The sequence below is a fragment of the Triturus cristatus genome, chromosome 3_2 (genome assembly GCF_964204655.1).
Source record: "Triturus cristatus chromosome 3_2, aTriCri1.1, whole genome shotgun sequence".
NCBI lineage: Eukaryota > Metazoa > Chordata > Amphibia > Caudata > Salamandridae > Triturus > Triturus cristatus.
In genome coordinates this window covers 979,595,200-979,615,476 of record NC_140584.1, presented here as the reverse complement: position 1 = coordinate 979,615,476, position 20,277 = coordinate 979,595,200, and the positions used below count along the sequence as shown (strand labels likewise).

The 20,277-nt window shown below is 43.6% G+C and overlaps 1 protein-coding gene across 3 annotated transcripts in view; it reads left to right on the top strand.

Annotated features, from left to right (window-relative positions):
* Positions 1–20,277, top strand: part of CAMKK1 (calcium/calmodulin dependent protein kinase kinase 1) — a 1,170,789-nt gene that overhangs the window by 885,811 nt on the left and 264,701 nt on the right. For all 3 annotated transcript variants that reach the window (XM_085649569.1, XM_085649570.1, XM_085649571.1), the window contains one exon: positions 15,887–15,974. In XM_085649569.1, the coding sequence (XP_085505695.1) occupies positions 15,887–15,974 (88 nt within the window). The remainder of the gene's footprint in view (positions 1–15,886; positions 15,975–20,277) is intronic.

The window sequence follows — 20,277 nt, the reverse complement described above, 5'->3', positions numbered from 1 at the left end:
AGTACCTGTCATTGAAGCCCTGATCTGGATCTGATCCCAAACCTGGCAACTTAAAGAAAAAAGTAAAACAGGCCTGTTTAGAAATAACCCTGTTATCAGCTCTTCAAAGTATCAATGTGTCACAAGCCAGAAAAACAAGTAAATGAATGTATAAATGCATTACTAGAGGTGAATCCTAAGCATCCCCAACAACAGGTCCCTTGTCTGCAAAGTATTCAACATCACTCAGGCCCCCCGTCAGCACTTTAGGCTGGTGTATTCGTCAGTCTGGATGTAGCCTTCTCCGTGCATACTTGGTGACCGGCTTGTCATTCCATCTTAGTAGAATCAAGCTCCATGGAATTTTCGTGGATCATGAACTTTTCACATGACAGATTCATCAGCTAGTCAGCTGCTCTATAATGGGATATTACATATGCACCTGTCATATATGCAGCCAGTGAGTTCAACCCAGATATAGGATTCTCTTCAGTTTGTGACCTCGAGTTGACCCTCTCTGACAGAACTCACTGCAGTGTAAGACATACACTCCTGAATAAAATCTGCACACATTTTAATCTAGTTCATAAATAATATAGTAACATAATTATTTACAAGGGAAACACTTGCAAAGCTGTATATCGGTTTATTATATTAATTGTAATGAAGAAGAGCATGATGGTGACCTTTAAGTACACACGTGGACTTCATTATGTATGAATTGATGAAGGAATGGAAATAGATCTGCACCAAAAGTACTACTTTCCTAAGCATGATGGTATTGCAAATGTGCATTGGCACACGTGGTATGGAATTTTAGTTGGAGTTTTTCCATATCATTATATATTATAACCAATTCTTCCTGTTTGGAAGCTGGTTATGGATTTTAAGACCTGCTTATGGACAATCCTGTTTTGATGGTAAATTTAATCATTTTCAGGATGATCGTTTTCCTGCAATTGCCGATAGGCCATAATTGTACTCCAGGTTGTAATCTGTATGCAACGGTGCCAATTAGAGCTAGGGAAAGCACCAAGAGCATATTCTTCACATGAAGTAGAATAATTATATGGAGCTTTTCTCTAGTAAGAGCGTTGGGTGCAAAATTAGTAACAAATGAAAAACAGGCAAAGCCATAGATGACGTTACATTGATGGAGCTGGAGACTAAATATATATATAAAGTATGATGTTAAATCTGAGTGAGACAGTTGTAGATTAAATGACCTTGGCAGATAATGACTGTCGTAAAATCCATCTGACTATTGAACCCCTTTTTCTCCACCTAATCCTCACACCACCTTCATAACAACTATGCTCCAAACCCAACAACATCTTTGTGAAAAATGTAAAAGGGAAGGGAGAGGCCAACCAAGATAGCCGTGTGAGCGTGATCCACAAGGGCTCTGCAGCATTATTAACCCGAAGAGCTGGAAAAGCGCTGAAAATGGGAGAGCGCCAGAGACTGGAATCATTGAGTTTTAACACCCCACCAGTGGGGAGCAGCATGCAAGTGTGGGACGATCACCCAGTGCCCTAGATGCGGGTGGAGTGTGCAGACATTGGTGGCCCCTGCTGAGCGGAGCAGACTGCGGTGGGCGGCATCTGAGGTGAGCGGTCCACTCCCTTTTCTAAAGAGGCTTTGGGCTTGGCGAGGGTGAGCTGCCACCCGGTATTGCATGGCGGACCCCTCGGGTGGTGTAGGGGACTGCCGGAGAACAAGTGTCCCCTCAGCCCTGGAGCATTGGAGGTCTGCCGGGATGTTCCGTAGCCGCATGGTGGCCTTGCTGCTCCTGGGCTGCTGCAAGTCTCTGCCTCCCTCAGGGCCTGGTCAGTGCCAGATTGGGGGTGGAACCCCGCAGCTGGTTGCCCCCCACGGGGAGAGAGGCCTAGTGGTGGGCCCTTGCATGCCTGACTTCAAGATGGCGGCAAGATAGGTCAGGTAAAGCGCACAGGCATTCGGACACAGCGATGGTAGCCTGTGCCTCTGAATAACCATGTGGGCAGACATACCTCTTCTCTCATACTAACCTGCACAAGGAGCTGCCCCCTCTACCCTACAGGAACCTAATTAGAGATGAAAGGTCGACGTGGCTGCTGCTGTGTTCTTACAATTCGCCCAGCCTGAGGATCAGGAGCTCCGCACGCTCAGACCTCGCTGGTGAATGTGAGCAATTTCTTCCTTGGGGGCCATTCTCATTCACGTGGTGACACTTGGCGGCCACAATTGAGTAAATGCAGAGAATCTCTGGGGCAGTACTAATATCGAGTATCTCATCAAAGCCTTTATACCTCCTAAGAAGGCTCAAAGTAATAGGGTCTCCAATTATTTCCCTGCAGCGGAACACCAAGGATCACCTCCTGACCCACACTCATCAGACGCTTGCTCCTAGTACCAAACCTGGGCAAACTAATGGGAGAAAAACCTAGTCTTCATTCGGACTCTGGAAGATGGTGGTTGTCATTTGGTGCATGCTATGAAAATGCAAATCCCTGAAAGGAATTATTATCCCCTCTGGATGAAGGAAGTATAGAGTATACACATTGGAGCTGAACACATATTACATGAGGATTTATTTGGATACTACCGTCTGAGATCCATTCATATACAACTCAGGGCACATCTACAGAAGACATAACAGTAGTTTGGCAATTATTTACAACCCTGATGAAGTCCTCAAGGACGAAACGCGTTGGCTGGGCTGATTGTTTGTCTGTAGCCGAAAAAGAATAGAAATAAATCAAAAAATGTTCGAGACCATGTGACTCCTGTCTATTATTAGTGTTTACACCCGTTGATTCGTGTTGGATTGATTATATACATTGCTGACCCAAGTTACTATGTTTGGATATTGATGATGATGGAAATATTATGTATGAAACTGATAAAGATTAGTATGATATAGTACCTTACTATCAAGGATAAAATATGTCCAGATAATAGACGCTTCTGCTCTATATGTGCTAGCAAGTTTTTCCATGAGGTGATTCATGGGTAGTAGGATAACAAACAGTTGAGTGTTTAGATTGAGTTACTGATAATACGGATGAATACGACTGTGACTGTCATATAGCCTTACTTCCTTTTTTCTTGTCTTTAAGCCAAGTCTTCATGGCCTTCCTAAAAGCCAGGAGACTAAAGAGGGAGCGAATGGAAAATTATAAAGTATTCTAAGTTTTAGCAGGGCCCAGGATGATACTTCGACCTCCCCAATTAAATTTATTGAATCTGGTGACTACCAAGAGCTTTGCGCTGGAGGATCGAAGAGTTCTGCGAGGAAGATACCAGACTAGTTTTTGTCTGAAAAAAGCAGGACCCAAATTTTGGGAAGCCTTATAGACTATCCAGAGTGCTTTGTATTTGATTCTTTTAATGATGGGAAAGAAGTTGCGGCCATGTTTTGGTCTCATGGTCCTAACCAAGGACAATTTCTTGGCCTCGTTCAGATGTTTTTAAAAAAAACTGAAGGACGAGCTGAAGGCAGACATTGCCTCCTTCCTTGAGGCACTTAGGTCAGACATTAACACCTGTTTGACGACTCTCCAACAAGATGTTGACGCTGTTGGCACCAAGGCCCTGGACCTGTAAGCTAAAGTGCAGAACCTGGAGGGCCTCACGGAGCATTTGGAGACCTCAATCTACCTTAAAAGGCCAACTTAAGACCTCAAAAAAGTGAGGACCTTGAAAATCGGTTGCAAAGAGACAATGTGCGATTTGGAATCTGAAGGAAGGCGGGAAGGGACTGGATCAGGAGGCCTTTACTCAAGGTTTCTTCACTGAGCTGCTTGGTGAGACCCAACTGAAGGTGAAGATTGAAAGAGTACGCAGGGTGAGCCCCCCTACTCGTGAAAAACGCCATCCCAGAGATGTGCTGGTCAAGATGTGCTGGCCAAGCTGCACTCCTTCAAGGTGAAAGAAGCAATCCTTCAAGCAGCTCGAAAATCCAACGAGGTCTCCTTCCAAGGAATTTCCTGCTCCATCCTTCAGCTACACTGGCGAGATATATACAATTCAGGCAAATTACTGACAAGCTCCGGCATGAAAACATCAAATACAGACGGACATATCCCTTTGGTTTGGCGTTTGACTTCCACAACAAGCCCCATCATGTCACTGATTTCCAATGAGGCGTTGCAGGTTCTCTGCTTCTCATCTCACTCGGAGCAGACGGCGAAGTTGGCAGACCTGCAGGCTCCCAACCGGGACTCAACAAAGACAGATAACCATCTCAAAAGATGCACAAGAAGCGCTGAAGAAACTTACCTCTACACCCGACGGTGGAGTCATGGTACTCTTGAAGGGCTCCCCAGTTGGGGGGGGGCGGGGAAATAAGGCTTCCTGAACTGATGGTTTAGATGCTCAATGGAAGTCAACTGTTGCAGAGGCTTAATCTTGGGCACAGATCCCTCGCATTCTTTCTTGCTCTTTTTCCTTTCACATTCCTATGTCTTTTCAACCTGCTACATTTCCAGTTCTCTTTGCAACCTTACAAAGATTGCCTTAGAGGATTTGGACTGAGAAACCTGGAAGAAGGTATTGTAATGTTAATAGTGTCACACCGGGAGGGAAAGTCCGGTGTTTTGTTTGTGTTCTGGGATACATCTTACCTTTTAGTTTGGTACACTTTAATTTGCACTCCAATCAGAATTGTAAACAACTTCTACTACCACAACAATCTGGATGGATCTCTCTCACTGTTCTTATCCCTATGGTATGGTCATCTTGGTGCGGTTAGTGACACACTGTTACCCACTTGAGCTACTCCTCTGAAAACATATCCACTCTCTTTCTGCCCCACCGCAAATCTTCAACAATGAGGTACCTCTCACAGCTCTTCATTATCCCAACTTGACGTCCGTCGTGGAACGGGATGAGACACTTGGCTATCCACACGAGCTACCACGAATAAAAGTAATTCCATTCGCTGCCAACCTCCCTGCAAGTCTTCAATGCTGTGGTCCCTCCGCCATCTTTCTAAATCATGCCCTCCCACGCTCAGAGCAGACTGGACTCCAGACTAGAGCAGCTTGGTATGAATAGCTGCATAATTAACTATCCTCCCAACCTGTCCAAAAACGTGGTTAAATCTCTCAAACATAGACTGATCAAAACTAATCCAGAAACCCTTATCTCTGATCCTTATTTTTGCCTAAAACAGGAGCTACTACCAGTGATCTGATCTTCTATACTAAAAGAAGAGCCCAGTGGAGAAAGGCGTTCCACTCTTTACTCAGGATCGCCTCGGCTAAGAAATTTCCCCATGGCCTAAGGCCGTCACCCACATTCAGAACAAATGCCACTATATCCATTTACAACAATGGGTCTATCCTCATACAGACCTCCAATCAGAATCTGGGTATCTTCGATGACAGTTTCTCCTTCTTCAAAAATCCTCTTGACCAAAGTGACACTCTCAATTACTCTAGGGACGCTAGTCCATTAATCATTCCTCATGACCTCCAAGAACTCTCCTTACTGAGCCAGAATCACCTGGTTACTTCCCCGCCCACCTTGAACAACACTCATAGGGCCATAGCTCCCCCACATCTTGGCTGCACTGGCTCACTCATCATCTACCGACCACCCAGATTTGTCCGCCTCCCCTCTCGGATGGCTGTGTCAAATGATAGCCTTAGCTCTGTTTACCTCTCTAACACGTCCTTCATTCTCCTTCCTCCTTGCACTCTCCTAGATAATTCCAGAACTACACAGCAGACTCACCCACTCTCCTCTTTGAAGTCAGTTCTCTCTAGCCACATTAATAGCAAGAGACCTCACTCCTTTTCGAATCCCCAACTCTTGAACCTTTCTCCCCTTCCACCCAAGCTCCTTCTTCACTTCAATTCTTGCTCCCCCTTGCTGCTCCCATCTGACCAACAGCGCCGGAAATCCTCCTCAGGTGGCAGCCCCCCTCCTCATCGTCCCCTTTATTGGGACACCCCTACCTCCTCCCTAGTGAACGACCTTGCTCCTCCCCTCCCCAAGAGCTATGATCCTCAATCCTGTCCCGCCTCTAAATTTAAGGAAATAAACCAGGAGCTTCTAAAACTCAAAACTGACATACAAAAACTCATAAACACCACCTCGAAGCTGGCCCTTGACCTGCAAATGACCAACCAATACCCTAAACTATCAATTCCTTCCTCTATGCTATCGAGTGACCCTTGGCAGAAAGTGCCTGTCTAGAATTGGAGTACCACTCCCTACCCCAACGCCCCCTCCAGACCCACCAGATCCAAGAACCACCTATCTGACCGGACATTCTTTTCCTCCTCCGAGCCTACAACTCCACGCAATTTGTCAACCCAGTCTCTCCTGGAACCATGCAAACTTTCCCACTAAACCCACCTGGAGCAACTAATCACAAGCAAGTCATATTAAAGACTATCCAAACTATTCCACCAAACCCGCATAGAGATCCAAGGCACAACACTAATGCCTTAAACATTGCTAACCTTATCAAGTTCCCATTACACAGCCTACTGTCACCGTCCACAAATCACACCTGAAATGCATGTTGCTTAACTGTAGATCAGCTGTGAAACATTCCACGGACCTCTCTGATCTCATCCTAGATCAGGAACTCGACCTCCTAATCCTCACTGAAACGTGGCTTAATAGCTCCTCAAGTCCTATCCTTGACATCCTAGTCCCTCCTAGCCACATTATCAGACTCGATCGAGTTAAGAAAACTGGAGGAGGCATAGCCTGTATTTACCACAACAATTTCTCAGCAAAGCAGTGCCCTTCTGCAACTCTCTCATCCTGTAAATATCTGTGCATAGACATCATCAGCAAACATAGACCCTTATGCAACCTGCACATCTTTACCATCCTCCTGGAGACAACCTCCCTCTGATTGAACAAACTATGTAAACCATCTCGTCCAATCTGGGTAGCCATTGCCCCCATATCTTCCTTGGTGACTTCAATCTTCACTGGAATTACCCGAATGATCAAGCGGTGAACAGTCTCAAAAACGTCCTACCTGACCTCAACCTGCCCTAATTCTGTGACAGCCCAACTCACAACTTAGGCTCGACCCTCGATCTAATCATCTACAATCCCAACTCCATTCTGTTGGAATCTATTGACCCTTGTGACTGATCAGATCATCACCATAGCTTTTCAACCTATTCATTGAACCTCTTACTGAAATCCTCAAAGCATCTAACATCCAATATCACATGTATCCAGATAACACCCAATTGTACATGAAAATCTCTTCCCCTGAAGATATCAAGACACTCAACTGAACCCTGCACAAAACACAAAATTGGTTAACCTCCAACCACCTCAAACTGAACGCCCTCAAAACGGAATTCCTCCTTATCTCACCAACCAAGCAAACCCCCATTGTGGAGAAATATTTGAAAAACCTCTCTGCTCTCAACTGCACACCTCACATCATAAACTCTACAAAGTCGCTAGGAATAGTGCTGGATAAGAACTTAAACATGCAGGATCACATCTGCGCATCTACCAAAGGAGCGAATTTCCAACTTTGCATCCTAAGGAAACTTAAACCCTTCCTTCCCCAGGATGACTTCAAATCTACCGTCAAGCGTAAGTCATCTCATGGTTGGAATATGGCAGTGCTACACTCTGCGGCCTACCGAGATACAAATTTGCCCCCCTCAGGGCATCTCTGAATCCGGCGGCTAGGCTCATCACTGGTTCCAAGAAAACCAACCACATTTCTCCGGACCCAAAATCTCTTAACTGGCTTCCGTTTGAGGCAAGAATTCAATTAAAACTTGCATATGGGACTCATAAAGCACTGCATTTCAACCCTCCTTTGTACCTGGCAAATAAGCTTGAACTGTTGGGTGGTGCCCGTTCCTCAAGGAGCTCCAGTACTTTTCTGCTCAAGACGAAGAAATTTGAAAGAATGAAAACGTACAATCGTACATTCTCAGGTATTGCCCCGAGAATCTAGAACTCCCTATCTGCGGAAACTAGATTGATTCGATCAACACTTGCCTTCAAAATGGAAATGAAAGCTTTACTGATGAGCACGTCGCTGAGTTAGACTCTTTTTGTCTTTTTGTCTCCTATCATGTACTGCTGCTTAATTTGCTACTTGGCAATTGTATGGTCCTAATGCCTGCCACTATTATGTCATTATGTACTTGTTGTTATTTCTATATATCATTGCTTTTCTCCCACAATTATCTACCTATGGGTTCCGCAACTTGTCTGTAAAGTGCTCTGATACCCTTTAGGATCATGTTCGCACTATATAAAACTTTAAAAATAAAATAAACCAAGATTGGAATGTACAGATAACAGGAGAAACACTCTTGAGAGAGCACTGAAAGAGAGCACAGAGCGGGCAGGTCTTGGTGGGGATATTACAAGGTTATGTGTTATAGCAGAGGTCTCTGCCTTTCCTTAGATTATGATTCTCATGACCTTGATGTGGATTAGAGACAGAAATTGTGGAAATATATTAGTGACCAAAGACACGATGTGGTAGCACTCCAAGAAACCCATCTTAAACGCTCCAAGGAACACCGCCTGAAACATAAAACCTACCCAATGATGTATAAATCCTCAGCATACTCTAAACACAATGGAGTGGCATTATCTTTTTCACTCATCCTTGCGATTTGCACCAGAGGGCTACAAAACAGATAAGGAGGGTAGATATGTCATGGTGAAGGGTCACATACTGGGTCGTCATTGTACTTTTGCTACACTATATGCACCCAACACTAATCAAGCCTTGTTCTTACACGCATTTCTCTCTGCTTTGGGGGACTTCACAGAAGGGGTAATAATATTCATGGGTGACTTTAATCTTAATTGGGACTCGGGACAGACAGCAAACACCCACAATGCTTGACCACAGGTAGCTTCCCTAAAACTTTGAAAAAAGTTGTCGGAGAGCTGGGCCTACTGTATGCTTGGCGTATGCTACATCCAAATGGCGGGGGTTATACCTTCTTCTCACCTTCACACAGAATCTACTCTCGCCTAGACTACTAAGCAAAAGGCCTTACAAATGGGCACAGTTAACCCCATAGCACTCTCCGACCACGCGCCATTGTTCTTAAGCCTAGATTGGGAAGCCCGCACCTGAAATACACGAGATGGTTTTTCCCAGGTTCTTTAATTTGTGATAAACTACTGCGTGACACCCTGAGAAAGACCATAAATGATTACTTTCATGACAACAATCCAAATGACACCTCTCCACTGAATAATTGGGGCGCCTTTAAGGCGGTGCTTCGGGGGCAATGCATTACGTTAAACTCCACTGTCAATAAGTTAAGGACTAAGAAAAGACATACACTGGAGGCAGAGCTCCAGACTGTAGAGCGCCTTCACAAAGACAACCCTACTCTTCACCACCAGAAAAATGTCACAGCACTTAGGGGGAAACTAAACGTGATCTATAATAACTGGGCAAAACGTATCCTTGTCCACCTTCAAGGTACGACATACAAGCACTTGGCAAGACAACTGAGGGTAAAAAAGGAGAAAGAATATATAGGAGACATTTGCAGTGAACGAGACAAGATTATCACCCATGACACAGAAAAAGCCCAGGTCTTTGGACAGTACTACCAATCCTTATACGGTGCGGATGAAACCGATGAAGCTGATCAGTTAGATTATTTACATAGCGTGACCCTGCCCAACTCTCAGATGCCCAAAATGAATTACTAGGTATCCCCATCTCAGAGGATGAGGTTCGCAAAGCGATGGCTTACCTCAAATGCCTCAAATCACCCGGGCCAGACAGGCTAACAGCCCAATTTTACCAAAAATTCAAAACAGAACTGGTCCACCACTTGGTTTTGCTGTATAACCCCATGGCCTGGACAGGAACGGTCACTGCTTTCATGAGTGAAGCACTGTTATCTCTCATACCCAAACAAAGCTAGGACCTGGGGCAGTGCGGTTCCTACCACCCAATCACCTTACTAAACCTAGATGATAAATTGTACTCCAAAGTCCTGACCACCTGATTGGACGATCTACTTCCAGACTTGGGGGCTGATTACGATGGCGGTTGTAGTTAACTCTGCGGTGTTGGCGAAAACGTCTTGTTCCGCACTCCTGCGGTGGTCCTCGCGTCCGCCATATTACAATGGCCAAGGATAGCCCATCTCCCATCCACTGCGGAGTTTCGGGATCCGTGAAAAATGGCCTTCTGCAGCAGTGGCGGAAGGAGTCAGTTGATAGGGACCGCCGTGCGGAATGAGGTTACGACTGCCGGTCAAAAAAAAAAAGAAACAGTACCGGCCATCCTCTTAACACTAGACACTGAAAAGGCCTTCAGTCGCGTGGACTGGCTTTGGTGACAGATTTCTAATTATGATTAAGGCCAACTATGCGGCACCTTCAGCAAGGGTGTTGGACAATGGAGTCAACTCTATGGTATTTCCCCTCTGGAGGGTGACGCCGCAGGGATGTCCCTTTTTCCCCCTGTTGTTTGCCCTGAGCATTGAGCCACTGGCAGCCATGATAACGCCTGAAGCCTCAGATCCAGGGAATCCAATTTGCGGCTGAAGAGCATAAAATTTCACTCTTTGCAGATGACATCCTGTTGTCCCTGGCCTCACCTCAAGCCTCCCTCGCAGCTACCATTGAGGAACTGTGCCGGATTGAAGGAATGGCGGGGTTTCGCATTAACCTGCCCAAATCACACTTGCTCAACTTAACAATCCCTCCCGCAGACACGGAACAGCTGGGAAGGTCGATACTTTTCGAATGAGCGACCCACGACATCACCTATTTAGGTATTAAGATTACTCCCAAGCTTAAGGACTTATTCCAAGCCAATTATCCACCCTTACTGTGGCAACTGAGAATGGACCTAAAGGGATGGGCACCTATGTATTTATGCTGGCTGGGACAAATACATGCCATTAAAATGACGGTTCTGCTGAAACTGCTCTCTTTATTTCAGGGACTTCCAATAGATGTAAAACTGAGCTATTTTTCGACCCTGCACTCCTTAATGATCCACTTTATATGGCAAAAGGGGAGAGCCCACCTTTCCTACAATATATTACAACTACCTAAATCCTCAGGGGGGGTCTAGCGCTACCTGATTTTAACTTGTATTGGCTGCACAGGTGAAAATAATTCCTGAGTGGATCGCCCACGGGTCAGACAAACACTGGCTTCACATGGACAGAGCTGTAGTAGGGAAATATATTTGGGACTTACTATGGAAACCAAAAGCAGAGCGACCTCCAAACGCATACCTGAGTACCCCCACATGGACAGCCCTTAAAGTGTGGGAGAGGCAACTAGATTAGAGACCTGGATAACCATCCCCTGCCCTCTCACTCCAATTCATTTTATTCCAGAATTTCCTCCAGCGTAACTTTTAGGACCCTTTGAATCGTGGATGGTGGGGGTGCCTCACTGTCTCAAATTTATTTTATAACTGGGACATCCGCACATTTGAAAACTGTGCACAAGAGTTTAGACTTCCACCCACAGAACACGTTTGTTATATTCAGCTTAAACATTGGGTACTCCAACCAGAGTTATGTGCAGCTGCCACAAGGGTCTTAACACCTATTGAGCACTTTGCGCGGAGAGGTAGTGGTACGAAGGGACCATTTCCTTCCTCTACAGCCTGTTGATAGACACCCTATGTACCCCCAGGCCACAACATGTAGAACACTGGGTACGCACACTAGGAGGCCCTATTACAGAGGCTCAATGGTCCCGACTGGTGAGTGATATACCCAGGTTTAATCAATCAATGGGTCTCAGGGAGGCTCATTACAAACTTTTATTTGATTGGTCCCTCTACCCCACCAAACTTAAGAAAATATTTTCCTGGACCACCTCAGATCTCTGTTGGAGGGGCTGTGGGCTCCTGGATGACCTTAAACTAATCTGGTGGAACTGCCCTAAGATTCTCCCCTTTATTCTGAAATATTGACACAACTTGAAGGAATGACCCCAGCTTTGTAACTTTAGGGTTAAGGAGTGATTCTCTTCGATATCAGACAAATGGAGGCAAATCAGTTATGGGGTTATGCCTAGGGGCGGTCAAAATGGCAGTGGCGGCAGCATGGAAATGAGTGGAGGCCTCCTCTTTGACGCAATGACACTCAAGGCTATGGAGGGCAGTTATGATGAGCATGTGGAAGATATCCTTCTAGACTCTTATAAGAAATTTGAATGCCTTTGTGTGCATGCCCTACCAGAACGAGGGCCCTACATCTGTTCCAATTTTGATTACATAGTACTAATGGAAAGGTGGGCAGATACACATGCTGACCTAATATTGTCGAGAATCATAATGCAATATGTCGCAGAAAACAAATCTTCCACTTGGTTTTATGACACTCCCATGTACTGTACATTTATTTGTAGGCTACGTTGGTGGTGGGGGGTGGGGAATGAACTTTGCTTTGTTCTGTGAGGGGAATGTGCTTGAATGTTCTATAATGAACAACCTGTTTATTCCGAGCCTCTGTATTTATGAATGCTGTACTTTTGGAAATAGCAATCAAACTCTGAGCTGAGGTGTACCGATTGCTTGTTCATATTGTGAACTTATCTGGAAAATAAAGAGAACTTTGACAAAACAAATCTAAAAGGCATCCAAAGAGAAGGCCTAATTCACCAGTTTACCCATGCTTACGCACATCTCGCCCCTTACCTACCACCCGAACCCAAGATTTGGCTTCACTGCTGCTAATACCTCCTCAACAAAATCCATTAACATTTCTCTTAGGTCTTCTCAAGCCCAAAGTGATGTCCTTTTCTCCTCACTGGCCAAAACCTGTGCCTTTTTCTTTGCATCTGAAAGGCCTGACACAATTAAACTATCTTCTATGACCATTAGTGCCCCATCCCCACCTCATAACCTGTAACACTGCCCCATTATTGTCAGTTCGTCCCCAACCTCGTCACATCTCCCAAGACCCACCAATGTCTTGGGAAAAAAGTGTAGTGTGTCAAAGTGGCTCAACTTCTTGAAACCTTAAATCATGTATGACCTATTTCAGACTAGGCTCTGTCCAAGTAAAGGAATCAAAATTGCCTTTGTCAAAAGAATCGACTGACATACTGGCTAACACACCTTTCCCCATAACACTTTGAAAAACAGAAGCTAGACTCCCGCGAGATCTTCAGGTCCAGTCCTAGATAAGTATAACTTTTTTCTAAGCCACCACCCCCATAGTGATAATTCTCAACCCCTTCTTCTCTAACAAGGACATGTGGAATTGCCCTAAGTGCCACTCTTTCACCTGACCTATTCAACACATGTATGCTGCCCTCATGCACACACAAAACACTGTGAATTAATGTTTCACTCCACTCTCATCTACCTCAGGATACAAGACCTCAGACTCCTTCAAAATATGTCATCTTAGAAGATCATTTTAGATCATCTTAGAAGATCATCTTAGAAGAGAGGGAGGGGCATGTGTACTCACAACATATGGCTCTGGAATGGCCCAGCAGAAAGCACTAAACTTGTAGTCTAGATCAAACTGGAACGATTTACTCTTCTGCCTCTCACCATCTAGACTAAAGACAACATACAGAGGAGTACCAGGTAGTACAAACAGTAGAGGAGGAATAGGATAAGAAAGCAAACAGGGATGCTGAACACCATCCATCTGATTATTCCCTTACGCTGAACACTAGATCTGCACGTTGAAATGGGTAGCTAAAGGCAATAGGAGCTATCTAACCTGCCATAGGAGGCCTTCATATACAATAACAGTGAAAAGATATACCTTGGCTGTATCTCTGTGTAATCTTCCATCTGAGTTCTGATATGAAACCTGCTATTTGTTAAACTACAGCATAACATGTGAGGAACATCATTATTTATGTTCATTAAAACATGCCCCAAATAATATGAATTATGTGGTAATTACTTCAAGATATGTATCTGCGCATCTTTCTGCTAGAGATCAGCATAGTTTCTATTTGACTCATTGTTCCACTGCAAAAAAAGCAATCAACAAGCATTAATATTCAGTGTTCCCTAACATTGGAATTCATAAATCACTTGCTAAGAACTCTTATTATCTTTTTTTTTTTTTTTTTTAAACAGACTTTTATTGAACTTTACAAAGTAATACAAGCAAACCTCCCGCTCGCTGTCGGGCTACCCCGATGAACCAGGATGTAGGAAATCAGCCAACCCGCCAGTCAGAGCACAACAGCATATCTCTCTTCCCACAAGGCATCTGTTCTATAAGGCAGTCCGTCCATAAGAGTGGAAGAACTCTTATTATCTTATGCATAATCATATATACATTGTACGTGCATCTTTTACCTTGTAAAGACAATCATTGATTGTTTCATCACAGGACCAACCCCAAGTACAATACAACTATTCCTAAAATCTTTAGCACAGCCCAAAGTCAAATGTTCCTTATAGCACAAAGTTTGTCTTCTAAACACAACCTGGTTTTCAGAATATTTTCTGTATTCACAATTGTCTTCAAACACACCCTGAAGAAGCAAATGTTCTTTGCAAAAAAAAAACCAACAAACCTGATTCCAAATAGCAGTGGCTTCAGCAACACTGTAGAACAAATGCCTAGCATGGACAATGGGAAACACGAGGATAGTTTTATTCGATAACTGAGCATGGCCTCCGCTGTCTCCAAACAATGTGAGATTTCAAGGATTGTTGGGAAATGCAGTAAGTCATTGAGGTGAGGTCTTGTAGTGCATTCTCCATACATGCAAAGCCTCACTCCAGACAGCGCTAAAACTCTGCACATCAACAGCCTTTCCTTCCCTGAAATAAAGTGTATGTGACCGGATCTGGCGTATAGTGCCTGTTGCATCAAGAGTTGTAACCCATGCCCCCTGACATGTTTTCTTACAAGAGCATATGCAGCCTTTTCAAGAACCTGGGCAAAACACACAATTCTCTTTCCTAAACCCACTCAACCCTTTAGTCACCTACAAAAAGAATTTAGGATTACATTAAACAGTTACAGTCTTAGCAACTTTGTTTCCACCAGAACAAACAACTACCTAAACCTGTTGGTAATAGCCTTCATACATTGCCCAGACATACTGCCCCACTGTTGTCGGGTGCTTCTGCAAATCCTAAGCTTGACTGTGTTAAACCCATGCATACCCGCATCCTTGCATGCCAGAAACTATCCATGAAGAACAGAGTTAAGCTCAAGATCCTCTGCCTTGCATAAAAATGAGTCTCAAGCACCATCCAAAAATACCTTTGGCTGCACCCTGTCACCACCCCTCACATGGCAAACAAGTTATGCCTCATATCCCCATATTCAAACGTAAGAAGCAGGGGACAGACTTTTCACGGTACAAGTTCCTTATTTTTGGAAGTACCCATCCATGCATATTTGTGAAGCCTCTGCCTCGTCACCTTTTGGCCCTCAAAAAGAAACTCAAACTCTTTTTCCTGAAACTGCATACCTCATCAGTTGCTGAAAGGGCATTTGATTTGTAGATTTGCCATCCTTCTGCAATGTAACTGGTAGTATGTATGTTATAAGTAACCTCAATATAAATAAAGATACATAGCTATAAGACATTTGGGAGTAGTTGAAGTAGAGTTTTCTGCAATAAGAAGTGAGGATTGGGGGTGATCTTAGGGATTTTACCCTATCCGGGAGAAAAGCAGATTATAGTAGCCTGGTAGGTTTATTCCATTATTCCCATCACTAAAAGCTAAGCCGATTTCAAATCCAGACTTTGACAGACCTCTCTGTCAATTAAACATGAAAGGGTTTGTAGCCTTTTTTAGGAAATACAGCTAATACACCTAATTGTAAATTTACATTTGCTAGACTTCAATGAGTTTAAAAGTTAAATAAATTGATAATTACTCACTTACAGATGTTTACTCATATGGAGTTTTGTATTTCTGAACCTTGAGGTCACTTTTTTAATGACATATTAACGATTTATCTGGTAGGCCAAGCATAAGTGAAGATCTGAAGGACCTGATTCAAAAAATGCTGGATAAAAACCCAGAAACTAGGATAACAGTTCCTGAGATTAAGGTAAATTACACAAGAGTTTTTTAAATGTATTAATTGTCGATCATCCTACACAAACACAGTTTATATGAGTAGTGAAAAGTGCTGTGTCACAATTTTGCTTCTCTTTGTCCACAAATGTAGTGTTACCATGGCACCAAATTGTTATTTGATGAATTGCTTGGTCTTCTCATTTTGTCCTAATCTGTTTAATCATGTGAAAATAATGTTTAAATATCGTTTTTAAAATATTCTGTGTTCATTTTTTTTAAAATGCTGTCTTCATGCATAAGAAGACAGTCCTGCATATAGTTTTTGTTTTTATAATTCTTTTTATTAAACATAGTGAATCGACAATACAGATTACAGCAAAGAGGAGTGATGCAGTATTACATTGGTAATCACAGTTTTAACAGTTCAAGAGCAACAGTTTGTGAGTTGGTGCAGCATTTATGGTGAAGAAGGATCGTCAGGAAGAGGAACACTCGGGGGGGTACAAATACTTCCTCGATAAACATTCCAATCATTCCAAATGAAGGACCATTTTTTTGGGCATCCCCTTGCTACATACACTGTTTTTTCCCTGAACATGCACCAATACATGTTTGCCTTCCGGGCCACTATTTCTGGTGGGTGTGTGGCTCCCCATAGTTGTGAGATGTTTCTCTTTGCTATCATTAGGCCTAGTGTAACCCAGAGTTTACGTGTACTGTTCAGGTCTGTAGGCTCCCATATATTCAGTAGGCATCTCTTCGCTTCAGGGTGAAGAGTGAGTGCGAGTACTTCACCCAGGATGTTATGTATTTTGTGCCAGTACTGCTGAATGTGTTCACATTCCCATATTATATGCATAAGGGTGCCCTCCCCGCCACACTGCCTTCTGCAATCCCCCATCTCCATTTTTCCATTCGCACCAGACAGGGCCCTGTAACGTAAACCCTATGCAGTATTTTTAGTTGCACTAGTCGCAACCATGCCGAGATTGCTACTTCTTTTGGGGGGGCTACTGCCTCCTGCCACTCCTCATCATCTAGCTCTAGGCCATCTCTCTCCCACTTTTCTCTCATGTGTTGGAGGGGTCTGCAGTGTTATTGATCAATTTCTTATACGTTAACGATATAGCCTTTGTGGGTAAGTAACCATCGAGCACCCTATCTTCGAGGGGCGAAGAGTCTGGAGGGGAGGAACCCTTCTGCAGATGTGCCTGTAGTGCGTGGCGCACCTGCAGGTATCGGAAGTATTCTGATTGCAGGGAATCAAACATTTTAAAGTCGCCATTCAACCATAGGTCCCCTATTTTTGAGATCCCGATTAGGTCCCATTTATCGAACCCTTTTGACGTCCACAGGTTGCCTAGTTTCTTGGTGTCCCATAGGGGAGTTGCTAATGTCAGTCTCTGTTCCCATCCCAGGCTTCTGGTCTCTGCTTGCCAGATTTGTACTGAATGTTTACTCGGCCCTGTCAGGGGAAATCCTTGGGGTTTACCATATAGCACCCTGTTGTAGTTCCCCCCTGGCAGTAGCCACCTATCCATGGCATAACCCGGATCGTCTGCGCGGCAGTAAGTACTGTGATTAATGGCGGCAAGGTGGGCAGCCCAGTAATATTTTTTTAGATCAGGGAGACTAATTCCACCGTCATACCAATTTAGGGCAAGCTTAACTAATGCTATCCTGGGTTTCCCATTCCACAGCAAGTCTCTCTGTAGGCTCTCGATCTCTCTGAAATACGGTGTGGGAACCAAGTCGAGGGTGTTTTGATCACGTATAGGAAGCGGGGCAGTGCCTTCATTTTAAAAAGTGCCACTCTACCAAATAGCTAGAGCGGTAGTGCTTTCCAGCATGCAATGTCTCGCTTCAGTCTTTGTTGGGGTGGGAGCAGGTTATGATTGAATCGACGTTTAGGGTCTGAGGTGACAAAAATACCTAAGTATTTAAAGCCTACTGTGGTGATTTGTATAGGGCAGTCCTTGGGTGGGGAAGGCGGGGTCCTAGTTCTGCGTATAGTTGATTGAATAGAGTGGGTATTAGTGTTTGACCCCTTTTCCTTATAAGTGTATGTGTAGGTGGGCAATCAGTCAAGGCAGCAAGCAGGCATTTGAGTACGTAGTGAAATTCCACAGTATAAGAGGCCCCTGTTATGTGTGTCAAATAGTGCCATGCACCTTACTCGGATCATTAAATTGCTTCTCCCACCCAGCGCCCTAACTTAGTTGTCCTCCACCCCCCCAAACATTTAGCTAGAGACAAGCCAAAACGTGCAAATACACCCAAACATTACTGCTACTCCTCCTCTTCCTGCTTGCGGTAAATCTTCCCCAGATTGACCCCAAGGAACGCCATCCTAATCCTGATTCAGGCCCTTTTTCGACATCTAAACTGTCTGTACCCTCTGCCCCACTTTTCAACTTGAAATAATTTTGGGAGATTTAAAGTTTTTTTTTTTTTCTTTTTTTAACAAAATGTTTTAACCTTTTGTTCTAATGAGATACGCTATCTTTAAAATATGTTCCTTTTGGCAGACAGAAAGACATCATGGTAACTTCTTTTCAATTCTTAAAATGCACTATCAATATGGTCACTCTCTAAGGAGTGAAAATAGTTATTTTTATTTTGTGGGATATTCCAATCTTTGTTTGGACTGCTTTTGTATCAGATATGTGTCTTACTAATATATGGTAGAGAAATGCAATTCTAATCCTTCCTGCAGATTCCTTACGGAGTTTGGTCCTGGGTTACCGATCTCCGCCTCTTCCTGTTTGTTGTTGCAATGGACTTGCAAAACATTGTGACTTACAAGGAAGATGAAACAAAATCAATTTAGGACATGAAAACCTGTTTAGCCTTCACAATACAGAGCACCAACATCTGGAGAAGAAGTAACGTTTTGTAATCCCTTGACCATTAATGTTTTTTCTACTAAATATTTATAGTAAAACCACGATTCAGGTGTATGAGAGTCCAAGAAGCAGAAGTTGTGAGACTGTGCCTCAGATTGCACCTTACTGAAAAGGCATTTGTAAATGATCTTTGGGGGCAAAGATGAAAGCACAGTGGGAATGATTTTATCAAATATCTGGTATGCAAATCCGATCAGGATTGAAGACGTTCTAGATCAAGCAGTGCAACCTGTAATGTGATAAAACTTCTATCTTGTTGTACAACTTTAACAACCATACATACATGCCAGATTTTCAGGATAACTACTAGCTATATTAATGATTTTCCATGTAGATTATTTGTATGTAGATTTATCCCAAAAGAGTATCCCGGAAATCTGCCATGGATTCAGTTCTCATGCTAATGTTGAACGTCAGTGTTCTAAAGAATGACAGACATTGTCCCCTATTCTTTGCTAATAAGAATGATTGCATCAATTAGTCAATCTGTCCTGAAAATAATCAATTAGGAAATCCAAGTATGGTCTGTAAGCACCCCTTCTAATAGAGGATTTAGTCCCTCATTGCAAGTGGGGTATTTTCACCTGTTGTGTGGAATTTTCTTCTAAGAATTGGAGAACACCACACAGAAAACAACCCAGTATCTTCAGATTCTTGAGGGCCTTAGTGCTTTAATAAATTATTGATCTCTTGCTGATGCAATCAAGACCCCCACTCCCCGAGTCGCATGGAACTCATTTCTTACCCCCTTGCACAAGGACTTAGTCAGTGTACCAATACGAATTAGAAATACAGTTGGACTGCAACCAAACAAAACTTTGCAGAGCAATACTACATTGGAAGTTTTTACTGGTAACAGTCAGTTCCACAAGATGAGTTCAGGGACACAGTGGACTCCAGACCCTCTTTCGTAAATGAATAACACATTCAAAATAGCACTACAAAACAGGGCAGGTATTTCCATTTAAAAATCTTAGTCTAGTGCCTAAAATATGAATGGCAACCACACAGAACTAAAAAGACAAATGCAGCAAAACATATCATGATCAGTGAAAACAGCATGAACATTTCTTACATGGTTATTGGGTCCTTAGCATCCAAACACGTTTGAGGTTTTTTGAAGCGCTATCCTAATTTTGGCTAAAGCAATTAATAGCAAGTTTGTGTTCGAGTTTCTCAAGATGGATTGCATAGCCTACCTGTGGTTCCTTGTGAAATAGTGAGTTGGCTGTTCTCTATCACAGCTTGTTCAGGGCTGGAAGATAAACAATGACAAGCTGAAGGTTGCTTCTTCTCGCTACTCCTGATGTTGCCTCCAACAGAGGTTGATGGGCGCTGCAAGCCGGCGTGACCGGTGCCATGATAGTCCTAGCATGGTCAGATACCTGGGTTTTTATAGTACCTGATTTTTAAAATGCAGTGCTTGCA